Raw genomic sequence first — 17491 nt, forward strand, 5'->3', positions numbered from 1 at the left:
CAGAAGTTACGTACGAGTTAGAAAGCGTAGCAACTCTAATCATTACCAGAATGTCCGTACGTCCATTTTAAACATGTTGATTTTTTTACATTTTTAACAACGAATTTGTATGTGACCTAATTATCTGATTGGTCTGATTTTTGGTATACTGATTCCTGAGACAACAAAGTATAATGTAATAAGCGAAGCAACTCTATAATCAAGTCCTATAAATGTAAGTATGTCCATAAACATGATCCTGAATCAAGCAGTACTTAAAATTTTGCTTTGACTCTTATACATTTACATTATGATTATTAAGTTCTGACATTATACAAGTGTTAATGTCCGTTTGTCTTACCGTTTCAGAGCTTCGCTTTTATGGATGTTGTCATCCTTGTTAAATATACTTTTAAAATAAGGGGGGTAATATATATTTTTTCCCAGGCTAAAGATAAAGAGAATTTAACCCCAGAGATATCCCCAACCCGGGACAAAGAAGCCATGTACACCACTAGCCCGAGAAAATCCTCCAATATGAATATGAGAACCCCATACATTGGGGAGGGGGGCAACCCCCAAATTCAGGATTGTTCATTTTAATTAATAAAAAAATCTTTACATGTTTGTATGTTTTAGATATTATTTCATATAGGCACTTAAAAGTATTTTAGTAGGTTTGATTTTAGAGATAAAAAATTAGTTAAAAAATCAGCATGTTTTAGATAAACGTACGGACTAGGTATCTGGTAACAATTATAAAGTTGCTTTCTAAATTCTACCTAACTGTTAAAGGAATCAACATCCAAATTGATAGGACATTTCAAACATGCCTTACACTATTTTTATGAGCTAACCGTTACGGTTGGACATATATATACGTACAGACCCTAATAATCGAAAAGTTACGCTTTTATGAATAAATGAATCTAAAAACAGATCTCGAACTCTCCAACATCTGGTGAGAACCGGCAGATAGGTGCTAACATAACTAACAAGTAAGTAATATTATATTGGTAGGTACCCAATTATCAATTCAAAACTTTGAATATTTTATTATATCGAATTAACAACTAACAATGATTTTAGGAGGGGTTATTTTGTTTAGTATCATGGGGGACTTTTTAAAGATTATAATCAATCTCTTATGAGTCCATGAGAATAGATTATTATCCGCTGAATTTGAACCGGTTCTTGGTAATACTAAATAATAATGTATTGCATCGTATTATAGACAATTTTCCACGAATAATAGAATGAAAAAATCATAATAGTAATACCAGTTTAGTTGTCGACCCGGGCCTTAAGCTCACTCTGGGCTAACTAAAACTGGAATTAATCATTTTATTTTACTAACCTCAGAAAACTGTCCAAAATACTGCCATGCAAGAAAAAACTATTCCCTGTAAAGTCCTAAATTTTAAAAATTTCTTTACCTTTATATTTTTACATCATTCAATTTATTTTTTAAAATGCAGCCTCTCGGGGCATACCCACCAAAAGGGAAATAATATTATAATAATTTTTCATTTTACCACCCGCGGAAAATTGTCCAAAATACAATGCGATTAATAACAAATATTCTAATAATAATTTTATTTCAGGAGGAAAATGACAAGAAAGAATTCTAAAACCAGAACTTCTCAGGTTTTATTTTTATTTTCAATTGATAATTATTCTTTACTATCAGCTACGCCCCTAGAGGCCTCCAGGGGCAATTGAAGGAAGGGGGGCACTTTTAATTATAATTTTTAAAAGAAAAAGTAAATATCATTTAGGTGGGCCATTTTTAAAAGCCATTAAATGGGTTTAAAATTGAGGCATAATTGAGTCTGACGCGTGGCTGCTGAGCCCTGCAATTTTCAATCGCTATATCATATGGTCAAATGCTTTAATTATGTCAAAGTGCTTTTAATTATAGTGAAATTATAGGGGGATGTGGATTTTATACCTTTCATAATCAAAAAAAGTGAGTTTTATGGGTGAAGATAATTTCTATTTAATCTTTGATAAACCCTTAACGTGTTCGTTCGGTTTTTTTTTCTATCACATTTTCTGTATGTGAAATATAGAGGGCTATAACTGAGAGACTTTTTAAATATGACAATACCTAATTTGAAAAATAAAATTTTTGAATACTTAAAACTCTTCACGACGGGTTTGTTGTAAGTGTTGAGGCTAACTAGGGTGGACTAAGCTACCTGTTCCTGTATTTATTATTAATCTATTATTAAGACTCGCTTGACCGGTCAGATTCCTCTGGTCAACACCTCCAGTGAAGACGAACAAGATCTTGGTACATATTTTTTTTCTATGGTTTCGAAACCGGTTAAAACTTAGATTAAAACAGGTTCTAAGCGAAACTGAAAAAAACATGTTTTTCGTATCGATTATATCAAGTTTTAAAATATCATAATTTAAAACCAGTTTTGTTAGCCCGTGCCTTCGGCATCTCGGGGCTAACAAAACTGGTTTTATTACGCGGAAAGCTGTTTATAATACGATGCGATAAATAACTTTTTCAGAGTGGCTTCGAAACAGATTTTTTTCTGCTGGATTTGAACCAGTTCTTAAAAATCATGTATCGTATTATAGATAATTTTTCCAGAATCTACAATAAATACCTAAACAGTTAGCCTGAGCATTTGGCCCCTCTTAGCGAACAAAACTTGTATAATTTTTCATTTTTCTATCACAAGACAAAGCTTAATAACCACTTCCCGTATGTGCAGTGCATCATTACGAAAATGTTTTCCTTATTTTGTTAATTTAAAAAGGCTAATTTGCGTTTTTATTAAAATTTTGATATTTAAATTTTTATTTAAATAATGTAATTATTAATATTTTGTAAGAAGAAGACAGCTTTGATAGAAAGATAGCCGAAGAGCTGGAGTTCGCTGGCAAACAGCTGGGTGAGTTGCATAGGATGTCTTTAGATAAAAGTAGCAGGATATCTGTCTGTGTGGTTCTCCTTTACTATGTAGCTTCTTATAGGTCCAGGAAAGTTTTTTTGACTATTTTGGGGGGAGGGTAACTCCACCCCCGTAAGAGAAATCGTCCATGGAAAAAATGTCCCTCATTCCCCCAAAAAATAATTTAACTTTTTCATTTAGAACTAAAATGTTAAGTTGAAATGCGTAGCTGCTAGTCTATATAAAAGTAACATTATGTCTGTCGTCAGTCCATTTTTATCTAAGGATCTCTTTATCCTCTAAACCGACATGGTTCTTCTTTACAATGTAGCTCCTCATAGGTCCTAGGAAGGTTTATGACTATTTTTGGGGAGGTTATCACTACCCCGTAAGAAAAAGCGAACCTAATTTTTTTTATTTTCTCTTAATGAAATAAAATTAAAGTGTGGGGGTTACTCCCCCCTCTCCCCTCCTCAAGTGCACCCTAGAGGCCTCTAAGGCGATATCCATTAATTAAAATTAATTTAGAATCTGCTGCCCGAATTCCTCAAGTGAGAGCCTCCCCACCCAGATATCTTGTACGAGGCTCTAACAGTAGAAGTACCCTTAGGTAAACAATGAACATAACTTAGCCTCGGATAGCCTTTGAGGACGGGAATACGCCTTGAGGTCTTATTCTGATCCATACATTGCTTAATGATGTGTATGGTTATATGGTCAAACGTCCTTCAGACAACCAACCCTTTAATTGCACGGACTTTGTCTGGAATTGGTAGGTAATTGATTAGCGTAGTTTTTTTTGCAAAGGAATTTGCCCTGCTCTAAATATTCATGTCGCGCTCCTGACATAGGCGTAGTACCTTTTTTAGTATGAAACAGACTCGAACCCTATGCGTTTCCGCCAGCAAGGAAGATTATATATTTATGCTTCCTATTGTCTAATTATAGGAAGCTAAATACAAATTTTATGCATATATGTATAGTATATAATTATATGTGTGTTTTAAACACTGACACATTTTGCTGACTGTATAATACTTAACTGTTCTTTTTCACTATAAAAACAAATTATTTTATTAATTTTTTTAGAAGTAAATCCTCGGGACGTCTTCCATTTGCGCCATTAGTTATTACTGAATCTCCAAAGATGAAATTGGTAAGACATTAACAATAGAGAGGGAAGGGGTTATATCCCAACCCTGTAAACCCTGTACTGACTTTCAATTGGGTCTTTGAATATCAGCCAATAGCGTCGAAAATATTAAAACAGCCAAGTTGCTAAAGAGCAGTAAGTTTTCCAGTGATCCTTAATATTTGACGAATTTTTATCGTTTTAAAGAATTAGGTTTCACTTTTATTCAACCATGTAAAAAAATGTCATGAATTTATCGTCTTTTTTTATTGGTTTAGGTTGCGTGCTTTTTTAGTAAAAATATTAATCTTATTCTTGTAAAAATTTAACTAAAGTCCCAAAAGTTATGAAGCCAACGAACAAAAAAACGTTATTATAAAACTTTGGGGACTAGTGAAATAAAAACCCAATGTCCCCTTCCTCCCTGGATGTTGCTAAAAATTTTAATTGTTCTAGTTGTCTCCAATAGTATCAGCAGAAACAAGTATAGACACATTTGATGATTCCATGGCCAAACCACCAACCATGAATTCTAAACTTGCTCTACAAAGCCCTGCTATAGGTAAATAAATAGAACTTTGAACCAGGAATAAGTTATAGCCAACAAACGAAATAAATCTAAATTAAATCTAAAGTGTTGCCCCCAAATGACAAATAAAAATAACGTATAGGTTTCGTGAATTTTTTTTGAATAAATTTTGTTTTTGGCATAAGCTGATTGGAATATTTTAATTCTAAATTATTCCGTACAGAAGAGTTTTATACTAATTATGGCTTCAAAACTGATTAATATCCACTGGATTAGAACTGATTCTTAGCAACATTAAAAAATCTTGTTATTTTTTAGTGGTAGTTGCACGAAGTGCATTTAAACTTGAATATTGTGAACTGCATATTTTTTCTGTTAACTAGTTTAATCTATAGGACATATATTTGAAAGAATAGGTAGATTAAAAAATATTATTACTTGAAAATCATGTGTTTTTGGATTTATGCAACTTATATGGCTGTCCTGTTTTCACAAAAATAGCATAATGACCATTTTGGTGGTGCCTAATTGATTGCTATTCATTGTAATACAAAATTATATATGTTATATTGTATTGTTGTAACTTATGCTCTTCATGCCACTATCCCTTTTAATATCCGCGGAAAACTGTCAATAATACGATGCAATAACTAACCACCTATTCATGCTTGTAGGGGATAAATGGAGTCGACATTCCAGCCCAATAATTCATGATCCTGACTCCCCCTCACCTGTTAGTCATTCGCCCTCAGATGCTGAAGAAGACAGGTAAAAATAACGAGGGAGGGAGGGGACATTGAACTGTAATTTACACAGGTACCCAAAGTTTTATGAATACATTATCATTTTTGTGGCTTATAATCATCGGGTGCTTTTGTTTAATTTTGATTAATTGTTTCTCATCATTGTAGCTGTATATCAATTTCTCTTCCATTGCATTATCCCTCAAGATCCCTTGAGAAAATAAAAAAAGATAATAAATGATTATGTGTCATTTGTACATTATCAGAATAGCTTTAATTAGTCTTGTTAGAAAGGCTTCTCTCGAATAATAAATGCATTTTAACATATCTTTATTGTTTAGAATTAATACCTGACATGTTATAGGGGGTGGATTGTATATATCCCCAAAGCAAAAGAGGACTATCCACGAACAAGAGCAAGTGATTCTAAGCATCTTCCAGCATTAACTCATAGTATTTTTTAGTAAATATACTAGGTTTATGTTTAATATTTGCTTTATCGACTAAAAAGTTAGGTTTTACCATGGTTTTATATGAAAAAAACTTTGAAATGTTAAGCATTGTTTAGTGCAATAACATTGAATGTTCTGATGAGTTCAAACTGTTGTTTAAAAGCTTTGACACAAAAGTATATTATTGTGATTAAAAATGTATATTTAGAAAAAGGGTTGGTAACTTTTAAACAGTTTAACTAATGTACTTTTGCAATTTACAACATTTGATGCTTTTCTGCAGTGTTATTTTATTTTGTCCCTTGAACTCAGCAAAGCATTTAATGATATTGCTTTAAAAATTAATTTACAATTCAAAGTTTTTTTCATGCTAAACCATGGTGAAACCTAACTTTTTAGTCGCTAAAGCAAAAATTAAACATAAACCTAGTATATTCACTAAAAAAATACTGTGGGTCAATGCTGGAAGATGCTTAGAATCACTTGCTCTGGTTCGTGGATAGTCCTCTTTAGAGAGGTGGCTTTACCCACTGCACTTAGTATCCTTTCCTCTACACTCCCTTCCATTTTTGTATAAAGGGGTGTCAAATTTTTGGGGAAAACCCTTTTGATTATCTTAATCGTTAAGATACGAGTATGACGTGGATTCTTTGGAGTATCCTGCCAAAAGTGTTCCTCCTTCAGCTAGAGTAGATCCAGTAAACATGGCGGCCACTAAAGACCTTGTGGATCATCTTGAACATAAGGTATGCTAATGAATATAATACAATGGATGTATAATTACTTGGATCTTACACCAGATTTTAATGTTCTATAATAAAGTAAACTCCGTAGCGGGCTAAAATAACGGTCTCCCCTATCCCCCTATTTACTACATCCTTTTTCTCCTACTGGATAAACGGCCCGACCAATAAATGCGGGGGGAAATTGCAACCTAAATTGGCGACAATTTTTCTCCTTTAATATAGTCTAACTAGTATTCTGCTAACCACTAGAATCTATACAAACTATATATATTGAGGTGTCAAGTCTAACTAGTATTCAGCTAACCAATATAATCTATACAAACTATATATATTAAGGTGTCAAGTCTAACTAGTATTCAGCTAACCATTAGAATCTATACCTACAAACTATACATATTAAGATGTCAAGTCTAACTAGTATTCAGCTAACCAATAGAATCTATACAAACTATATATATTAAGGTGTCTAGTCTAACTAGTATTCAGCTAACCACTAGAATCTATACAAACTATATATATTAAGTTGTCAATTCTAACTAGTATTCAGCTAACCACTAGAATCTATACAAACTATATATATTAAGGTGTCAAGTCTAACTAGTATTCAGCTAACCTCTGCACTAGAATCTATACAAACTATATATATTAAGGTGTCTAGTCTAACTAGTATTCAGCTAACCACTAGAATCTATACAAACTATATATATTAAGGTGTCTAGTCTAACTAGTATTCAGCTAACCACTAGAATCTATACAAACTATATATATTAAGGTGTCTAGTCTAACTAGTATTCAGCTAACCTCTAGAATCTATACAAACTATATATATTAAGGTGTCTAGTCTAACCAGTATTCAGCTAACCACTAGAATCTATACAAACTATATATTAAGGTGTCTAGTCTAACTAGTATTCAGCTAACCACTAGAATCTATACAAACTATATATATTAAGGTGTCTAGTCTAACTAGTATTCAGCTAACCAATATAATCTATACAAACTATATATATTAAGGTGTCAAGTCTAACTAGTATTCAGCTAACCAATAGAATCTATACCTACAAACTATACATATTAAGGTGTCAAGTCTAACTAGTATTCAGCTAACCAATAGAATCTCTACAAACTATATATATTAAGGTGTCTAGTCTAACTAGTATTCAGCTAACTACTAGAATCTATACAAACTATATATATTAAGTTGTCAATTCTAACTAGTATTCAGCTAACCACTAGAATCTATACAAACTATATATATTAAGGTGTCTAGTCTAACTAGTATTCAGCTAACCACTAGAATCTATACAAACTATATATATTAAGGTGTCTAGTCTAACTAGTATTCAGCTAACCACTAGAATCTATACAAACTATATATATTAAGGTGTCTAGTCTAACTAGTATTCAGCTAACCACTAGAATCTATACAAACTATATATATTAAGGTGTCTAGTCTAACTAGTATTCAGCTAACCTCTAGAATCTATACAAACTATATACATTAAGGTGTCTAGTCTAACCAGTATTCAGCTAACCACTAGAATCTATACAAACTATATATTAAGGTGTCTAGTCTAACTAGTATTCAGCTAACCACTAGAATCTATACAAACTATATATATTAAGGTGTCTAGTCTAACTAGTATTCAGCTAACCACTAGAATCTATACAAACTATATATATTAAGGTGTCTAGTCTAACTAGTATTCAGCTAACCACTAGAATCTATACAAACTATATATATTAAGGTGTCTAGTCTAACTAGTATTCAGCTAACCACTAGAATCTATACAAACTATATATATTAAGGTGTCTAGTCTAACTAGTATTCAGCTAACCACTAGAATCTATACAAACTATATATATTAAGGTGTCTAGTCTAACTAGTATTCAGCTAACCACTAGAATCTATACAAACTATATATATTAAGGTGTCTAGTCTAACTAGTATTCAGCTAACCAATAGAATCTATACAAACTATATATATTAAGGTGTCTAGTCTAACTAGTATTCAGCTAACCAATAGAATCTATACAAACTATATATATTAAGGTGTCTAGTCTAACTAGTATTCAGCTAACCTCTGCACTAGAATCTATACAAACTATATATATTAAGGTGTCAAGTCTAACTAGTATTCAGCTAACCTCTGCACTAGAATCTATACAAACTTTATATATTAAGGTGTCAAGTCTAACTAGTATTCAGCTAACCTCTACACTAGAATCTATACAAACTATATATATTAAGGTGTCTAGTCTAACTAGTATTCAGCTAACCACTAGAATCTATACAAACTTTATATATTAAGGTGTCAAGTCTAACTAGTATTCAGCTAACCTCTACACTAGAATCTATACAAACTATACATATTAAGGTGTCAAGTCTAACAAGTATTCAGCTAACCAATAGAATCTATACAAACTATATATATTAAGGTGTCTAGTCTAACTAGTATTCAGCTAACCACTAGAATCTATACAAACTATATATATTAAGGTGTCTAGTCTAACTAGTATTCAGCTAACCACTGGAATCTATACAAACTATATATATTAAGGTGTCAAGTCTAACAAGTATTCAGCTAACCTCTGCACCGGAATCTGTACAAAACTTTGATGATCTCTATAATAAGGAGGTAATATAAAAATATTGAGATTTTTCTAGTTAAATTGCATTTAATTTAACTTAAATTATTTCTATGCTTGTTTTATCTTACCAATTAAATGAGGTAATGTTTCCACTTAGGGATGGCAACCCGTCAAATTTTTGGACCGGATTCGGGTTCGGATTCTTACAAGAATCCGTCCAAAAAATGGCGGATTCCCGCGGATTCCGGATTCTTATTTTAAGCGGATTCTGGATTCTAGCAATATTTTAAAAGGCTTTTGTTAAAAATTTTAAAATTTAAGTGCTACATATGTCCTAAAAATTAATGTTCTTGGTGGTCTCTATAATTAACTTTCGATAATCGAACCAGATTTTAAAAGATATTATATATAATGATGACAATCTTTGCCTTTAAAAAGGGGGAATTGAAAGAAAAAACTCAAGACTCTAATTGTAGCCTACCAATTAAGAATCCGAATCCGCTATTAAAAAACGGATTCCGGATTCGGATTCCAAAATTGGCCAAAAATTGGGCGGATCCCGGATTCGGATACGGATTGCCAACCCTATTTCCACTACTAACAAAAACATTGAAAATGTTAAATCATAGGGTAAAAAATCGCAGCCACGTGAACAGTTTTGACCTATTTATCTTGGAAGTGTTCAGTTACTGCTATCCCATAAAATAGTTTTAATCCTTGCTGTAAAGGAGAACAAAACAGGTTAAACGGTTAGTGAGATCCTTTGCTACAGACAGACAAACATCTTATTAATTTTGTGAATAATAGGATTAAAATATGTTTTTAGTTTGATGTTGAAAGTGAGATAGAAAAAATTCGAAGACAAGCAAATGAAAATATCATGTTTGAAAGAGAGAACCACAGGTAATTTTATAGGAATAAGACAATGGAGGATAAAACTATGTTAATATTCAATTATAATAAACCAAATTACCCCTTATGATGTAGATTAAAATAGTTTGTTGAATATAAGAATCGTTTAGGGGGTGTATTTTCCTGCCCCCTGTGAATAGATGAATTGTTGTTTTTTTTTATACCATTCTTTACTACTTAAGAACAACCTATTCCTTGCTGTTTTATAATCGTTTTAAATGCCATTTCGCATTTTTTGATTACATAATTCATGTATCAAAGTTTAACAAATAAAAAATGGATAATGGATATATAACAAATTTGAATCATTACATTAGGCGCGTGCATTGGATTTTTATTCAAAGGAAAGCGTAAAGCACCCATAAAATTTTGTCACCTTGTCAAACAAAAATTTTAGGGGCATTAATAAAGACATGAAAAAGAGAGCATAATTTATTAGGTTAGACTCGTATTTTCACAGTATATTCAGATTTAACTTCAATAAGAACAATGAATTTATTATTACTTAGTTCTTGCACCATATTTTCATGTTCTTGAAAGTTGTAGCGGGATAAAATAACGATCTCTCCTCCACCATACCACCCACTCCTACTGGATTAACGAATTGACCAATACATGACGGGGGTAATACTAACCTATACTGACGATATGTTTTCCTTGTCATAATATCCACGTATATTCTATATCGAATGTAAGAACCATCAATAAATATAACTTTTATTAACGTGCCCCTTACACACGCCCCTATTACATAATAACATGATTTTACTTTTATTCTCGCATTTGTCATGTTTAATTTATTAAAACAAATTTAACGGCTACTCTATAATTTGAAATGTTAGTTTATCTGTCCAAATCGCTTAATGGGAAACGTTAATTTATTGGTAAATATTTAAGATAGGAAGCTAAAATTTTAACCACTTATTGTAATCTTCTGAAAGGATTTTTTGTGTATCTTGAATGGGTATGTTCAGAATTTTTTCCCTGATATTTTACTATTGTAAAGTAACCACTGTGTTAAAACTAAGGTTTTTAACTGTTTTGCTGAACAAAGTTATAGTTTGACCGGCGAGCAGTGAACTTCCGGTGTAAAGGTTAAACTACCACATATGTGTTAAAGGTTAGACTCAGATACAGCGAATATTTTTCAAGTGACAGCCAAAATGCCAGCTTTAAAAGTAACTATTAGTGAAGATCAATTAACTAGACTGTCAAATATTCTTCTAAAATTTGGTCTGAAAAAAGATATAAGTAATGGCAACCAAGCTTTTGAAGGAATCATTTGTGCCCTTGAAACCATCTTTGAGCAGCGTGAGAAGGACTTTCACCCAGACGAACAAGAAGACACAAAGCAACAAAAAAGAGGCCTGAAAGATGATAATGATACTCTCTGGCAAAGAAACCTTAAAAGTAATGTCATCCTGCACAGTCCAGACATCCCAACTAAAAATCTACAGACAATTATCAAATCGGACGAGACTCTGAAAAAAGAAAATAAAACCATCCAAGAGCATTCCAAGGAACTTATCCTAGAGCATTATGGCATCGAAATTCCAGACAGCGACTTAGCTGCCTGCCACAGACTGAAAGGGCCGGGTTCTATTCTGGTTAAATTCAACAACCGCTGCAATGATATTGCCTATAGCAGCCTGGTCAAGGCCATAAAACGAGGTGGGCTAAAAGGAGAAGAAAGGAGAAAAGCTAAATCCAAAGAAGAAAAGGCACACATCAAACTCCCCAACTTTTTTATCTGTTTCCATCTGACAAAGCGTAGGGGCATGCTGGTTCAACACCTGAAGAAGCTCAAGAGAAATGGAGATATCAACAACTTCAGCTCAGACCAGAACGGGACCATCTACATGCAGGTGAAGCGGGACGGTGCCTGGGAACCCATCACAAAGCAGTTTGGAGACGACGAAAGCAAATGCACCCTAACTGAAATAGAGGTAGATCAATTAGTAAAAAAAGTTAAAAAGGAAGAAATCAAAAACTAAAAAGTTAGTTGCACATTCAGAGAAAATATTTTTTTTAATGCCATTCAAATCTTATTAACACTGCTTCATATGTATAGCTTTAAATCAATTTTTTTTTGTTTAAGGTTCATTTCATTTACTTTCTTTTTCTATCAATATGGTTAAAATTATCTTTACTTTTAAAAGTATTAAATATCTGTCAACTGAAATAATTCGCCTGTATATATAACTTTACACATTAATCAGGACTATGATTCTCATATTTTCTTTAATTCTCGTAGCATTAAACTTAGCTTATTGGTCTCATATTGAAAATGATTGATAATTTTGTAGATGAAAATCTTTTTAAATGTTCTTACTTCAGCTTGGAAGAATTTAATGATCTGTATAAGGAAAAGACAGAAATTTGCTCCTTATTATCATATAATATAAGAAGTCTTACAAAAAATTGTAAAAGCCTAGAAAGTCTTTTAAAAAATTTAGCAAATGAAAAATTTAGTTTCTCTGTTATTTCACTTCAAGAATTGTGGGCCATAAAAAATAGTCAGGATGTTAATATTCACAAATATCAAACTATAGTATACAAAGGGAGGGAGGGGAAAAAAGGGGGCGGTGTCGGATTCTTAATAAGGGAGGGACTAAATTTTCAGGAGTTAAGGGATTTAAATGTCTTTAAAGAGGGGTTTCTTGAGAGCATGTTTATTAAAGTATTTACACAAAACGGCAGATATAAGATAATAGGAAACATTTATCGCCCACCAAATAGTAACATTGATATCTTTCTACAAGACTTAGAACTTATTCTCAAAAAGCTTGACTGTAAGGAATTTAAAAATGCAGAGGAAATTTTAATTTCTGGAGATTTCAACATTAATGTTTTATCACATTTAAATCATGCCCCTACAAATAGATTTTTATCATTGATGCTTACCCATTCCTTTATGCCTACTATAACTTTACCATCTAGAATAAGTGAAAACACAGCCACTTGTATTGACAATATATTTTCTAACAAACAAAATTTAAATTTTCAAAGTGGGTTAATACTAGAACATATTACAGACCATTTACCTGTCTTTTTAGCACACACATGTGAGGGGAAGGAGGAAAGGGATTGTATAAGTGAAGATAAAGTCAGAAGTATGTCTAAGAAAAATATTAATATTTTTAAAGAAAAATTAGCAAAATCAAATTGGGACAGTGTTATGAATGAAATTAGGCCGGAAGTAGCTTTTGAGTCATTCCAGAATAAAATAGAAAAGGAATTTAATGAAAGTTTTCCCTTCTCAAACAGAAGAAAAAATCGAAAAAAACACCCCCAAAATCCATGGATGACACAAGAACTACTTTCTATCAGAAAACAAAAAGATAAGTTATTTAAAAAACGCATAAAATGCCCTAATGAAACTAATTTTAACGATTGGAGGGACTTAAATCGGCTTTACCAAAATAAATTAAGGAAGGCAAAAAAAGATTATTATCACAATAAATTTCTAGAATTATCAAATGATATTAAGAAAACTTGGACTCTTATAAACTCAGTTATAAATGGAAGAAAGCATAAGGAAAGTCTACCTAACATCTTTTATGATGACATAAAATCATATTCAGGGGCAAAGTCAATAGCTGATGGTTTCAACGACTTTTTTTCAAGTATTGGGTCTAAAATTGCAGAAAATATACCAAATTCTGAATCCAATTTTCATAGCTTTCTTGGGGAGAAAAATGATACTAATTTCAATTTTGGTATTGTAACTAAAAAGAACTTGTTGTATGCTCTAAATAAACTTAAAAGCAAAAAGAGTTGTGGGGAGGATAACATCTCAATCTTTCTTATCAAAGAAGTTATAAATGAAATTATTGATCCGTTAGTATACCTATTTAATTTATCATTAAAAACAGGATTCATACCACAAAATTACAAAATTGCTCGTGTAGTACCTATTTTTAAAGCAGGAGAAAGAAATAAGTTTACTAATTATCGTCCAATTTCTATTCTTTCAGCATTTAGCAAAATTTTAGAAAAAGTTGTTGCATTACAAATGATCAAATTTTTATCAGATTGTAATATCCTATATAAATATCAATATGGGTTTCGTCCTAATCATAACACAACACAGCCTTTATTAAATTTACTTAAGCATATCTATGAAAATCTAAATAAAAAGAACCCTGAATATACAATAAACATTTTCTTAGATCTTTCAAAAGCCTTTGATGTCCTAAATATAAAAATTCTTTTAAACAAACTTGAACACTACGGTTTTAAAAATACCTTGAAATGGTTTGAAAACTATTTAATAGGACGGCAACAGTTTGTTACAATCAATGGTGTAAATTCAGCTAAAAAAATCATTCAAACAGGGGTTCCACAGGGAAGTATTTTAGGCCCCCTCTTATTCATTCTATACATAAATGATTTACCAAATGCAACATCCTTTTTAACAAAGGGAGAGGTCATTTTCTAGTAAATCCCGTAAAGGTGTGTGTTATAAGGCCTAAAAATAGTAGTAGAACGATAAGGTGCTCTAGATATATGTATTCCCTATTGAATAGAACAATAGGGAAATTTTTTTTTTTTTTTTGATAACCGTACCTGGATTATCTAAAAAAAATACGAAATTTCTATCAAACGCTTTGTTTGGCTCAAACTGACAAAAATTTAAAAAAAATATAATTATAATAATAATGTTTTCTATAGGTACAAGGTAAAGGTTAAGAACAATCTATACCATTAAACAAAGGAAGAAGTCATTCTTTACAGGTTGATTTATTATAATTATATTTTTTTTTTATTTGTGTCAGTTTGAGCCAAACAAAGCATTTGATAGAAATTTCAGATATTCCAGGTACGGTTATCAAAAAAAAAAAAAAAAATTTCTTCCCTATTGTTCTATTCAATAGGAAATACAAATATATAGAGCACCTTATCGTTCTACTACTATTTTTAGGCCTTATAACACACACCTTTACGGGATTTACTAGAAAATGACCTCTCCCTTTATTTGCTGATGATACTACTTTTAGCAAATCAAACAACAACTTAAATGACTTAATTGCAGATTCTAATTTAGAACTTGATAAAGCAAAAAATTGGTTTAGAGCAAATAAACTAGCCTTGAATGTATCAAAAACTAAATATATGATTTTTCGCCCACATAAAAAGCCATTTGATCCAGAGTTATGCACATTGAAAATAGGAGGGGAAAAAATTGAAAGAATTGGCAGAGATTGTAATACTAAATTTTTCAAGTTTGTTGGTGTTCTTATAGATGATGAACTTAAGTGGGACAAACATATAAATTATGTAGAAAATAAAATAGCAAGCTCAGTCTATGCCCTATCCCAAACAAAAAAGCTCTTTCCAACCACTACTTTAAAAACAATCTACAACAGCCTCGCTAAGCCCCACATAGAGTATGGCTTAATTGTTTGGGGGGCGGCAAAGGATGAGCATATCACAAAAATTCATAACCTACAGAAGAAAGCTGTAAGAAATGTTTTAAATGCTAAGTACAATGTGCATGCCGAGCCCCTGATGGGAAAACTAGATATTCTTAACATTTTTGACCTAAGGGATGCAAATGTAGTTGAATTTGTCTCTAAATATTTAGAAAACAAACTTCCCAAATGTATGCTTAATTTTCTAACACCATTGCAAAATACTAGATCAAAATGTCTTAGAGTAGAGAAGCCAAATTATAAAATCTATGAAACTTTTCCTTCAGTAAAAATCCCGAAAATTTGGAATAGTTGGGCAGGTGAGCTAAGATCATTAAATTCATCCAAAGCTGTTAAAAAATTTGTAGAAAATAAGTGTATATCAAAGTACAAAACATTTCAATGCAGGGAGAGAAAGTGTTATCCCTGTGGAAAAATATAAATATAATTTAAATATCGCAACCAGTAAGCTACTTTAATGCCATACCCTGTAAATAGCTAATATTATTTTATATTATTTGTGAAACTTGTAAATATTTTTAAAAAATTAAATGAAAAATGGGCCGAAGGACAGTCAAGATTGACTTTAAAGGCCCTGTAGTACAGTTACCCTAATTGTGTCAATATAAATAAATATATCTATAAAAATGATGTAATTTAAAATGTATTTAATTATTTGTAAAATTAATCTGTAATTTACTGCTAATAAATCATATCATAAACAAAAAGAGCCATTTATACATATATATACCTATATACTGTGTCACAATATTTTGTTATTTATTTAGGGAAGAAATCCGAGCTCTAAACAAAGAAAGAGAACTTGAAATAGCAAACTATAAACTAAGGTAATGTATAATGATATAGAATACCTATACGTAGGTAGATATTATAACAGGAGAAAATTGTCATCAATTTAGGTTGCTAACATGGAACTCTCGTGTTGGTCAGTTCGTTCATTTAGTAGTAGGTTAGGGGGGTGGAAGAAGGGAATCGTTAGTTTAGCCCTCTACGTGTTTCACTTAATTACCCAGAGAACATGAAAATTTGGTTTAAGATCAAGTATTAATACATCCATTACAAAGGTTAATATTTTTAAGAGCAAAGCTTTTCTATAATTAGGGTCGGTCAGCCCTTCCGTCCATACGTCCGTCCGAGATAGTTAGCTTTTATTCGTTAATTTAGGCATGTTAAAATTGTCCTATCGATTTCAAACTTTTCATGGTGATACCTGTAGTAGTTAGGTACGACTTAGAAAGCGTAGCAACTCTATAATCGTTACCAGAATGTCTGTACGTCCATTTTTAAACATGTTGATTTTTTTACTTTTTTAATAACAATTTTTTTATGTGATAAAATCATCCGATCGATCTGATTTTTTGATTACTGATTCCTATTATAATAAGGTACAATATTATGAGCGAAGCATCTTTATAATCAAGTATTAAAAATGTCAGTATGTCCTTAAACAGAATTTTGTATTTAAGATGTTTTACAACAAAACGTAGGGTAAGGGGGGGGAAGTTTCGGTAAGGGGCTATTTTCGGTAATTTCGACCTACCTTCATTAAATGACCTTTTTCTCCATGTTCCTTTCAAATGACAGAAAAAAACATAAAAGCAAATTTGTTCCTTATTAAATTGCCTACAGTATAAAATGAATTTTTTGTGAGATGAATATTAAGGGTACTTATTGGGTCTCAAAGTCGGACGAAAAATTTTTTTTTTTCAAAAATTTTTTAGTAGGTGTGTAAAGATCGACCTACACAAAAATTGGTAAGACCTAGAGCTGATCCAAAAAAACTTTTTGAACTAAGAATTGCCCGCTTTTTGCAAATCCGTTGAGAGCTTTAAAATCAAGTTAATATTTTTTTCAAAAATGACCAAAGTTGGCGCCGGGGGAAAAATCAGTGATTTCCAAAAATAATTTACTATATGTATTTCACTAACCTAACCTTAATTTTCTCAGGAACCATTTGACCAATAGAGATGATTTCTTAAACTTAAGCTTTTATGCTTATAAACTACCTTCTAGTTTAGAAGTCACCCCCTTGCCGCCAACCCCTAGCCCTCCGGGGCTC

At 31.7% G+C, this 17491-nt stretch overlaps 2 protein-coding genes across 3 annotated transcripts in view; one reads left to right on the top strand and one right to left on the bottom strand.

Moving 5' to 3' along the window:
• Positions 1 to 17491, bottom strand: part of LOC145330834 (chymotrypsin A-like) — a 65121-nt gene that overhangs the window by 23798 nt on the left and 23832 nt on the right. The window lies entirely within an intron of this gene.
• Positions 1 to 17491, top strand: part of LOC145330141 (uncharacterized) — a 32398-nt gene that overhangs the window by 6462 nt on the left and 8445 nt on the right. The window contains exons 5-17 of one of the 2 annotated variants that reach the window (XM_080174725.1): positions 427 to 564; positions 916 to 977; positions 1584 to 1626; positions 2215 to 2275; positions 2832 to 2891; positions 3420 to 3501; positions 3981 to 4047; positions 4480 to 4585; positions 5227 to 5320; positions 6376 to 6493; positions 9055 to 9132; positions 9912 to 9988; positions 16200 to 16259. In XM_080174725.1, the coding sequence (XP_080030851.1) occupies positions 427 to 564; positions 916 to 977; positions 1584 to 1626; positions 2215 to 2275; positions 2832 to 2891; positions 3420 to 3501; positions 3981 to 4047; positions 4480 to 4585; positions 5227 to 5320; positions 6376 to 6493; positions 9055 to 9132; positions 9912 to 9988; positions 16200 to 16259 (1046 nt within the window). The remainder of the gene's footprint in view (positions 1 to 426; positions 565 to 915; positions 978 to 1583; positions 1627 to 2214; positions 2276 to 2831; positions 2892 to 3419; positions 3502 to 3980; positions 4048 to 4479; positions 4586 to 5226; positions 5321 to 6375; positions 6494 to 9054; positions 9133 to 9911; positions 9989 to 16199; positions 16260 to 17491) is intronic. The other variant, XM_080174726.1, reaches the window with a different exon arrangement.

This window comes from Acartia tonsa, chromosome 10, assembly GCF_053477335.1.
Source record: "Acartia tonsa isolate MP-2025a chromosome 10, ASM5347733v1, whole genome shotgun sequence".
Lineage (NCBI taxonomy): Eukaryota > Metazoa > Arthropoda > Copepoda > Calanoida > Acartiidae > Acartia > Acartia tonsa.